This window comes from Leptonotus elevatus, chromosome 16 (genome assembly GCF_054856555.1).
Source record: "Leptonotus elevatus isolate MCC_2025b chromosome 16, RoL_Lele_1.0, whole genome shotgun sequence".
Taxonomy (NCBI): Eukaryota; Metazoa; Chordata; class Actinopteri; order Syngnathiformes; family Syngnathidae; genus Leptonotus; species Leptonotus elevatus.
In genome coordinates this window covers 10,419,130-10,429,579 of record NC_141254.1, presented here as the reverse complement: position 1 = coordinate 10,429,579, position 10,450 = coordinate 10,419,130, and the positions used below count along the sequence as shown (strand labels likewise).

At 41.2% G+C, this 10,450-nt stretch overlaps 1 protein-coding gene across 1 annotated transcript; it reads right to left on the bottom strand.

The window, feature by feature from the left end:
* Positions 1–960: 960 nt before the first annotated feature.
* On the bottom strand, positions 961–10,196 carry LOC147160673 (uncharacterized). Its single transcript, XM_086057930.1, has 13 exons — positions 9,940–10,196; positions 9,176–9,841; positions 5,720–5,780; positions 5,356–5,508; positions 5,014–5,142; positions 4,415–4,606; positions 4,213–4,341; positions 4,057–4,119; positions 3,608–3,665; positions 3,415–3,537; positions 3,150–3,264; positions 1,974–2,125; positions 961–1,373 (listed from the first exon to the last, which is right to left on the bottom strand). Exons 2-13 carry the CDS (start codon positions 9,602–9,604, stop codon positions 1,247–1,249), a joined length of 1,731 nt encoding a protein of 576 aa, XP_085914056.1. The 5' UTR covers positions 9,605–9,841; positions 9,940–10,196; the 3' UTR covers positions 961–1,246.
* Positions 10,197–10,450: the final 254 nt, after the last annotated feature.

The window sequence follows — 10,450 nt, the reverse complement described above, 5'->3', positions numbered from 1 at the left end:
GAAGAGGTGCGTTCGCGGGCCTCGAGAAACGTCGGAAACAACACAACTGTGGTTGAAATTCACCTTTTGCACAATACTGTATGGACCAAAATATATATAATAAATAAATATGTAACGCATTTTTAGTAATAGCATTTTATAGTTGACATAACTAAGCATAAATATTTTCGTTACAAAAATATGTAATTCAAATTTTTGATACTTTGGGCAACTCGGAAGAGGTGCGTTCAGGACCCTCACGGAATATCGGAAAAACCTTTTTCACATTTGATTGTTTAAGTATGCATAATTATATACAGTATTTGTACCAGCAATGTGTTTGAATTGTTTAAAATATTTGTTTAAATAAATTATATTTTCTAATTCACGCAACCATGAAAGATGTAAACAATCACATGTTCATGAAGAGATAATAAACCAATTTCATATTTATTGGTAACAGTGGGATGAGGTGTCTTTGTGACCCTCGAGAAACAACAACAAACAACTTTGACTTGATATTTGACTGCAAGTAGTTATATTTTTTTCATAAAAATGAACAATTTACTAGTATGTAAAATAAACATTAGCATGTTATTTCCCCATTCAGGCAATCAACAAATATCCAAACAATAGCCAGAATTTTCATAACTGATTTTATATTTTGCAACACCCTAGTAACAATGGGAAGAGGTGTGTGTATGAATATTATCTTTCTAAATGCATAATTTGAGGTCAAAGAAGGGCATGTGCGCCTAAGTGAGCTGAGTGTACGCGCTCTTGTAATTGCAATGTTTTCATTTGGCCAGAAGGTGGCGATGTATGCAATGTAATCGGTCACATACTGTATTTTCTCATCTGGCAGCAAGTCTGCCTCATTACACAGGAATGAAGTTCTGGGTTTGAATCTCTGATCCGACCTTCCACGAGTAGCCTATCCAGTGTATTTTAAAGATATTGAAAGAATTTGCTAGAATGAAGAACATTAGAAAATGACTTTACTTTGACACATTGCACAATGCCTCTCATGCTATTCTGGAGCATGTCCACATTGTATTTGCACAACCTGACATTCACATCAGCAGTAGTGACAATTGTATTGTTAAATAGTGGGGCTTAGCTTCATAAGTCCCTTCTGTAAACACTGCAACAGCATAAGAAACACACACAACACGACCACTTGCTCCGCAACTCTTCTTCAAATTGTGGTTATTTGAGAACAAAAATGTGCATCTTCGCAGTCTTCTCTGATACAGAGTGACAGTAATTACTCAAATGTCTTCAGGTGGCTGTAGAGGGACTGGACATAGGTGAACACGCACATGGGGTCCGGTTTGTCGCCCATCTCAAGCATGTCGTTCACCTCGATCAGACGGAGGCAGTCGGCCTGGGTTCTGACACAGGAAGGGAACCGGGGAAAATGTGGTTATTGTGTCAAACAGAGAACTCCAGATAACAACGGAAATGGATCCTGGTAGGAAAAAGTTCTCCACTCTGATGCGAGACCATATTTTCCTAATAGTTGCCATACACTTCAGAAGAATAAACACCTCCCTCATGTAGACACCTTCCAATTATGCATCAAGAAAACTAGTAAAAGTTATCTTCCCATGAAATACTTCCTGAAATAGTGACAATCCCTCTGATAGATGCTGCACCCTAGTGAGTCCCCCATTGAAAAAAAATAAATGCCTCCCTCATATTAACACCTGCCTGGAAAAATAGGAAAATGCTCTTTCCCCATTATGTGAGACTACATTTCCTGAAATAATGTCCATCCCTTTAAAAGATGAGACAGTATCCAGTAAAAAAAATAAACAAATGAATAAACGCCTCCCTCAAAATACAGGTAGACACACCTTTCTATTCTCCATAAGAAAAAAACAAAATGTTAATCTGTCATTGAGTAAAGACCAGGCCTCCACTGGTTCGAATGGTTGCAGTCGTGTTCGTAAATCCAAACCAAAACGCCACTCGGCGATGAAAGAACTTACTCGGCCGTAGTGAAGGCCAGCTGCAGGTTTTGTTTGCGGTTAGCGGGGTTCAGCGTGTGGTATTCGAACTCCAGCGGGAAGAAGGAATGGACCAGGGCGCAGAAGGCCATACCGTCACTCCAACTCGAGGAGAAGTTCTGGATGTCGATGTTCTGCGGCAGGAATATTTGATCAGTTTCAGAAAGAAATGAATTCAGTTTCCCAAACGCTGAGTTTTGGGGGCTCCAAATTGGGTCACAGCTACGGGTTTTTATTAACGTTGTTAATGGTAAGAAGTTGTTAAGATTGTTTATAGCTCCTGATAAATTCAAATACTATTTCTTGATCAAGACTAGTGATAGACCGATATGGGTTTTTTTCAAGCAAGACACCGATTAGTAGTAGTCAAGGAGGCGATAACCGATATTTCAAGACTATATTCATTTGCAGTTAGAAAAAATATTAGCGTCAAAATAAAAAATATATTTTAATTTGAAACATATAAAGAATTAACAGCTTTGTTGAAAAATTATAACAAAAATTGCAGGGAGCTTCCAGGTTGTCAACATGTGTTAAGCTAAATTAAAAACTAAGCAAGTAAATGGTTCTCTACCTTAAAAAAAAGTTTTCCAAAATGTCAACATCATTTCTTAATTTTAACTTTTTATTCTTAGAAATAAAAAGTGTATCGAGTTCCCAGTGTCAGCGTATATTTTTTTTTATAAAGTAGAAATTTAAATCTCACTGAGCGACAAATGCATGTGAATGTAGCTAATTTGGATTTTCCGTCAGAGTTCGTAAAAAGTTTCAGACAGTGAACAATTGTGTGAATATGTTCAAAATGTCGACAAGTAAAAAGTAAAGTAAAAATTGTCTGTGAACATCTTACAAATCCTGATGAAAAGCTGAAATTTGCTACGTTCGCAAGCATTCACCGCTCAGTTAAACCAGCTTTTGCTGATATTTGTCAAAATGTCAAATATCGACACCTCCAATCAAGACTGTTATTGACTTTGTTGTAGTGCTGGAATGTTTTTCCAAATTCTTCATTTGTGAAATTCCTCATTCCTGCTAATATTAGTCAAATGTGGAGAAACGCCGAAATCCAATGTGTCTGCATTAAAGAATTTTGTGATGCTGGATGATCTCTGAAGTAAACACAAAAAGACGTATGGTAATTGGCTGTTTATTGTGTACCTGGTAGCCGATGGTTTTTGAACGACACCACTCCAACAGGATGTTTTTTATACCACTGGCGCTGGAAACGCCAAAACTCTGCGAGCGCTTCAGTTTGGGCTTCGAATCTTTAGGCCTGTAGAGTCGAAAAGTAAATTAGCATCTGGAAATCAATTGGTCAGCAAATTCTTTCCATAATTGGGCCCTTGGCTGGGGTATAAAAAAAATCCCCAAATTTATGTGTACCCGGTTTACAGTAAAAGGAATTGTTTCAAATGGTACAAACTTTATCGGCTCGGAGTTCATCCTCTCGAATAGGGCGCGTTTGGCCTGAGCTCCGCCAGCGCGAGGAAGAGTGTTGGACTTGGTCGGATTTTGCTTCAACTCCACCGCAGGGGAGTTGGCCTTCCTGGAGAAAAAAAAACAGCTCAATTAATTTGAAGTTACATACGTCAGCATACGGTCCAGACTTGACTTACTTTTCCAAATTAGGTGTGAAACCTGCTTTTATGATTGATTTGGAAGGAAGCAACTTTTCTGTGGAGAGAAAAATGTATTTGTTACTGGTTGGCATTATAAGCTAGCATGCTAGTAACAGTCACGCAAAAATAAAATAACATGGACGACTGTCTCAACCCCTCACAGTCTTAGTCTGAAATCTTGGTTTTGACTCAGTTTTAGCCCCTTCACGTCTTGATCTTGACTTGGCCTCAACTCCTCAAAGTCTTGGCAATCGGTCACACATAGACTGAGTAAGAATTAATTAGATTTTGGTGAAAATGCAAATAATGCTGAAGATAAAAAGATTGGTTTGAACTTCTTGCAGTTCACTTGAATCGGGGCCAAGAAATTTGGAAATAATTAAAATTGGAAAAATTGGAGCCGAGCCACACATACTGACTGTATAATGGTATTTACTCGTTTTTACCTGCCGGTTGAGGGAAGCTGACGCTTCTCTTCAGACTCGGACTCGGCGTCTTAAGAACTGGAGCTGCATTGAGGAACCAAAACGTTTTTTAAGCATACATGATAGAAGATCTTCTTTCAAGACTCACAATATCCTCGTACCTTGGATGGGACCTACCTCTCTTAAACGGGTATTCCGCAGATTTAACAGCTGACTCCTGGGATGCCGATGTAGCAATTATTGATGACTCGGTAGTGGTTTTGACCAAGGTCGAGAGACCTGATTGCGGCTTGGCCTCACTGACGTCTAATCATAAAATCCATTTCAGAAGGAAACCCAAAAAACTGATACGGCCATTGATTTGGTATTAAGGACTCACCGCGTCGAAATGGATACTCTCCTGGTTTTACATTCTGGGATTCCGGCAAAGATGGAGTCTGAACAGGTTTAGGTGCTGGAGAAGTGTCGGGGTTGCTTCTGTTCACAGCTGTGAGGGGAAGATGTGGCAAAGAAGCCAAGGATGGAGAGCCTGACTGATCCTGGGATGCAAGGTCCTTGGATCCAGGTACACCTGAGAGAGGAAATACTGTTCCTGACTTGGCCACAACTCAAAGTTTCCGTCATGAATTAATCTCGACTGCTTCAAGTCTTGGTGTGAACGGAGCAAAGTCTAGATTTTGAGTCAGTCTTGGCCTTCAAAGTATTGGTTTCAAATACTTTAAGTCTTGGTCTCAACCTCTCAAAGTCTTGGCCATTAACTCTGCAAAAACTCGGTCTAGACTTAGTCTCAACTCCTAAAAGGCTTGGTTCTTTATTCAGTCTCAACTCGGCAGTCTATTACTCAGTTTCAATTCCTTAAGCATTGGTCTTGGCTTGATTTAAAAAAAAAAGTGAAAGTCTTGACTCAGTTTGAACTAGTTCAAAGTCTTTCTCTCAAGTCTCAACTCTCCAATGCCTGTAACTGCAGTGTAAACTGACCTTTTTTCGGATGATATTCCCCGGACGGATCCTGTACTTTGTGTGCTGAGTGAGCAGGTTTGGCTGCTACTTCCGGATTGGCTTTGGAAGTCAAGGCACTAATGGGAAGATGCGGTTGGGGTTCTGCATCTGGAAAAATGCAGAAGATTCTGAGCAGATGTCACTGGCCCACCAGATGGCACAATTTTCCCATCTTTCATTATTTCATTAAATACTAAACCAAAAATAAATCATCCATTGCAAACAGAACAACTTCTAGATCGGTTACATTTTCACTATGGTTGTGAACTTTTAGATTTACAAACTATTTGTATTAGAAAATAATGCAATTTTTCTTCTCACCATTTATATTTTTGAATGATTTTACTGTGCTTTCTGTTGTCGCTTTTACGACAAGAGCTGCAGAATGGGCAACAACTGGAGCTTCCGCGCTGACTCTGGCCATTGCGGTGATGGGAAGATGAGGTGCGGTGGGACTGTCAAACGTCTCCTGGACTGAATGCATCAAAACACAGATTTAATCAACGAGTAAGTTAAAAATCATGGCAGAGGTCATCTAATGCCTTTAAATTGTCTTGTCCTTTGTGTAATTTCAAGTTCAAGTTTCAAGGACTACACTTTCTGACAAACACCAACCAAGCTGAAGTTTAGGATGTTAACGTGACAGATAAAACTGTAAAAAAAAAAATAAAGTACGGTCGCTTACCTTGCTTCTTCTTCTGTTGTTCCACGGAGCCAATGTGCTTCTCTGCCTGGGCCTCCATCCCCTATTTTTGGCATAGTACAAAAAATCCCAAATTTTGTTTCACATAATGCTGTAGGGTCAAAACAGGTCAAATTACGGGAGTGACGATCATGATCGATATTACAACTAGCTGGCTTATGTGATGTAACCCACGCAGCTGTCGTCCTTTCTATTTGCGTGTCGGCCTTAGCAACGCGACAACGCGACTCTTGTTGACTGTTTACGTTCCAGGGTGTATCCCCTGACATCGTGGACCATTCCACAGTGGCATTTTAAGCCCACTTGCGCTAAAATAAACTCATAGATGGAAGCAATGTAGCCCAACGGACATCCTGAAATTGTCTATCGCGATATAGTGATCTATAGTGTGTTGTTTATTGGTATTTATCAGCATGATGGTAACTAGTACGTAAAACTAAAGCTGTGAGAAGCCATAAAGGGCCCTCGCCACCCTGGGGTATTTGCACGTTGGGGTACTGGCACATAGGACAAAAAGCCTTTAAAATATAGGTGATGCCTGGCCTTGTGTGTGTGCAAAGTTTTCACCCAGGTTTTGATCCTCAAAAAGAGCATAATTTCCTCTGCAAACAGTACATCGCCACGGCAACTACGTGCAACGAAATTTTAAGTTTTCAATACCTTAAACATCCACCTTAGAAATCCAAAGTTTGAAGACGATTGGATAAATTCTGTGGGAGGAGTTTGTTAAAATATGACCTCTATAAAAGGCCAAAAATGAAATCCAATCCCCAAATAAATGCAAAATGGCGGACTTCCTGTTTGGTTAAGGATATGGCTCCAAAATACTTTTTTTCTTTTACATATGCTTCTCAGGTTTAACGTACAAACTGAGAATAGGAAAGGAATTTTGGAAATGCAAAATTTGCTGGCCGAACTCGTCATATATTATGGGGGAAAAAAGAAGATTTTTTTCTGTTGGGGCCCTAGTTGCTATCATCAAGGGTCAAGGAAGAAGCCACGGTATTCGGTCAAGGATCGGAATCTGTAATATTATACGTTATCAAATTTGTGTATATTTTCAAACTTGTATGCAGTATATACGAACTCGGTTTTATATCTTAAACATTTTGTCATAAATAAATGATTAGTCCACCGATTTGAATGTGAATGATGGAATATATGTCCAATTAAATTACAGGCATTTTGTGAACATCTCCAGCAGCTGAAAGATTCTCGACGTTGACAGCTGAGGCCAAGTATGTTCCCACTGAGAGGCTATTTCAGATGCAATCGGCCCCGTTTGCAAGAGTTTCCTTTCTGTTCTTGGGTCCCAATATAGACCCAAAATGGATGCTTTGCAAAATCATGGGGAGCGCCTAAGTATATCACCCTGAAACGTGGCCTTTATTTGCATCCCCCCATCCTGCTCCAAACACCGCAGGCCGTTTGCTTTCGACCAACAGGCAGTGGGGATGTGGGTACGAGAGTTGCCAGAGCCCCAATCTGTCAACTCGCCACCGATGGGAGATTAGCGCCTCTGTGATCTGTGGGCTCCGCGATAGCTGCGATAGGATATCGCAGTCTGACTCCGTCTGACACCCGTAATCCATTTAAAACCTGAGCCCGGTCCACCTCTGTCAACTTCTTGAAACCACGTAAACGCCAGCATGCCACCTCTTACAGATCGGCAAAAAGATTTATGCAGTGGAACCTCCAATTGGTTGATGACCAAGATTGACAGATGCAAAGCGGCTGGGTTCAAGTTCAGCCTTTGTGTGTGTGCTGTCAGGGGCGTGACAACGGGACAGGAGCCCAGATCTAGAATTTAAAACACTAAAGATGAAATCAAACAACAACTCCAATGAAAAATGTAAAACTATTATAACCCTGGCAGTTAAGACACTTTCCTATGTCGCAGGACGTTCTATTTTTGTCTCTGGTTATCATCACACTTCTTCCTGGGGTTATTTATTGTTGACAGGTCGATAAACATAACTCAACTTTGCATTAAGAGATTTGAGAGTTGGGTAGGCTGCGAGGCACGATTCCTATTTTTGCCATGTGACTACATCCTAACATGATAATATGAGAGCTGTTCTACATTATGCATGTTCCTTTAAGAGCTCTTTGACGATCAGGTTATCGATTATTATGCTAGTCCCGCTTGCCTTGCATTCATACGTATGGGCTGCGTTCAAGAAGGAAAATGACGAAAGGCGATACGGAGCACATGCCCGGCCCAATGAGGTCGCTCTGGACTGCAAAGCGTGGAGTCAAAAATAGCCGTGACCTTTTGGCGGCGACAATAAATTGCGGGCCACGAGTGGACGTTAGGGAAGGGAGTGAGTGTGTGAGGATATAATCGCGTGAAATGATATTATTGATGAGATGTTACTATCGTTGGAAGAATGACAATTCAAGGGGGTGGATTTTCAGTTCAGTTCAACTGTTGATAAATTTGACACCAATGGCCTTGGACCTGGTTTAGCCCAAACTGTTTACACTAATGATTATTTTTGAGAGAGGTTAGTTTGTTTCCACATTGTCACTTTGGCTTTCTGCTTCATGATTGGTAGTCATGGGATTTTGATTTTGGGGTATTTGCACAAAACCAGACATTTTGCTTACCCACTGAACTAAAAAGTTTAATTATTTGGGATACTTCTGTTCAGGTCCAGTGGTTCCCAACCTGAGAAAATTACTGCACCCTCATAGTTACCCCTTGTTTTGTGGACCCATACCTAAAAACGCAGTTTAGGGAGAAACCTGTAAGGGTAAATTATCAGAACTTTCAACTGCGGACTGAAATATCTATGACTCTGCAAGCGCTTTAGCATCAATGAGATACTTTGATATCATCTCAGCTAATAAACATTCATCAGTCATTTTATTTGTACAAAACGAGATATTTTAGATATCCGTTGAACCTTACAGAACTAATACTAGAACCCACAAAAATGAAGAAGAAAAAAAAGTAATTTGGTTTATTTTAGTCTGCTCAGGTCCTTGCAACTGTTGGTATGCTTTTGCATCTTGTCCCCAAGTTTTAAATACACCTAAAACCACACTTAAAGCAGAAACTGCTCAAGGCAAATGATGAACTTTCACTTGACTATAGGTTCTAAACCCGTTCACACAAAACTGGACATTTTACATACCCGTTTGGATCTTAGGCACCTTGTACCAGTTCCCTGCTAGACCTACAAAGTTCTTGATCTCTTATTTGTCTGTTGAGGCCAATAGTTTTCCTTCCCTCACAACCCTAATAATCATATCTTCTCACAACCTCTCACAGCAGTAGCAAACTCCTGGTTTTGCTGAACCATAACTAAAAACACACCTCAGAGCAACTGGTAGGTTTATTTTTTTTAGCATCAAAATCCTCAAGAATTCAAAAGTTTTGGTTTATTTCCGGGTTATATGAATGATTGAGAGGGATCTCCCACGGATACTTACATTAATTTCCTTTGTTCTCCATGGTGGTAGGGTTCCGGATGTAGCTAGACCCACCAGGCCACTCTGGCCTTCCTGGTTCCGAGACTTCATCTCGGCGAGCCCGTTCTCCACGCCCTGGTCTTTATTCTTCCCTTTCGACAAGGCAGTGGGGGAGTTCCTGTCGATCTGCTCCCCAGTGAGAGACTCTACCAGGCGGCTGAGGGCCTCCAACTTGGAGCGGAGGTGCAGGTTCTCCTCCTGCAGCCTGCCCACCGCCTGAGCCAGGGGCCTGCTGGAGGCGCTCATCTCCTCGATGCGCTGCTCGATGCGCTGCTTGAACGCGCTCATGTCCACGTGGACCTCCCTCACAGCCGCCTGCAAGGTGGCGTTGAATTCAATCAGCGCCTTGCTGACCATTTTCTCCTCGGCACCCTTTGCGCTTTGGTCCATGGCTGTCTAGTAGTACCAGGTTGGAGTCCAGAAATAAGAGGTCTCTGTCGTGTTTTCTGTACCAGTCGAAAGCCTCAACAGATACCTCCAGTGTCCATACTAATAATCCAGCAAGGACACTTTAAAAGGGTCGCAAAGAGTCCTTACCAACTACTCAAAGTCCCATCAAGGACTTTGGACTTCTCTCAACATGCGTGTTCTCTTTCCCTTCTAACTTGATCTTCCGTCTCCGTTCATCTAATGGAAAATGTGCACATAAATACATGTCGTTGGCAGGGGGACAAGGTCAGGCAATCAGATCAGGTTTGCAAACGGGGGTTAGGCATCAAACAAACCTTCCGAAAGGATCTGGTTCTTGTCCCATCCTCTTCCAGTCTTTGCCGGTGAGTCTTCCTCTCCGTTCCCCCGGACACTCAGTGTGCCATCTGGTTTGACTATGTATTTTGGGACGTAACGGAGGTGGAGGGGGGAAACGGAATGGTTAGGAGGGGCTTGTATTATTTGTGTGTGGGTCCTCTTGGCAACCGATGATAAGACACGATGGACAAAAGTATTTGGATTTTAGTAGTGGTTATACTTACAGTAGACCATTTTCCTGGATTTTCTTTCTGCTCACCATGATTGATGATTGATCACCATCTCCAATAGTAGTTCAGATGCATTCCTGGATTTTGTTTTAGGAACAGAAGAAAGACCCTCTCCAAAAAAACATACAATTTTCCAAAATAAAGAAATAACATTATGTGTATTAATTTAAATAATTCAATAAATGGGACATTGGTTGACCATTTATGGTGCTAAGAGGAACATTCAACAGCTTCAGTTTGAATGAACAGTGCCTCAGAG

Coding starts and splice junctions, on each gene's coding strand:
- LOC147160673 (XM_086057930.1), bottom strand. CDS start 9,604: ATGGACCAAAGCGCAAAGGGTGCCGAGGAGAAAATGGTCAGCAAGGCG. Junction 5,781..9,175: donor GGAGAACAAAGGAAATTAAT/GTAAGTATCCGT, acceptor TGCCAAAAATAG/GGGATGGAGGCCCAGGCAGA. Junction 4,120..4,212: donor GGAATACCCGTTTAAGAGAG/GTAGGTCCCATC, acceptor TCCTCAATGCAG/CTCCAGTTCTTAAGACGCCG.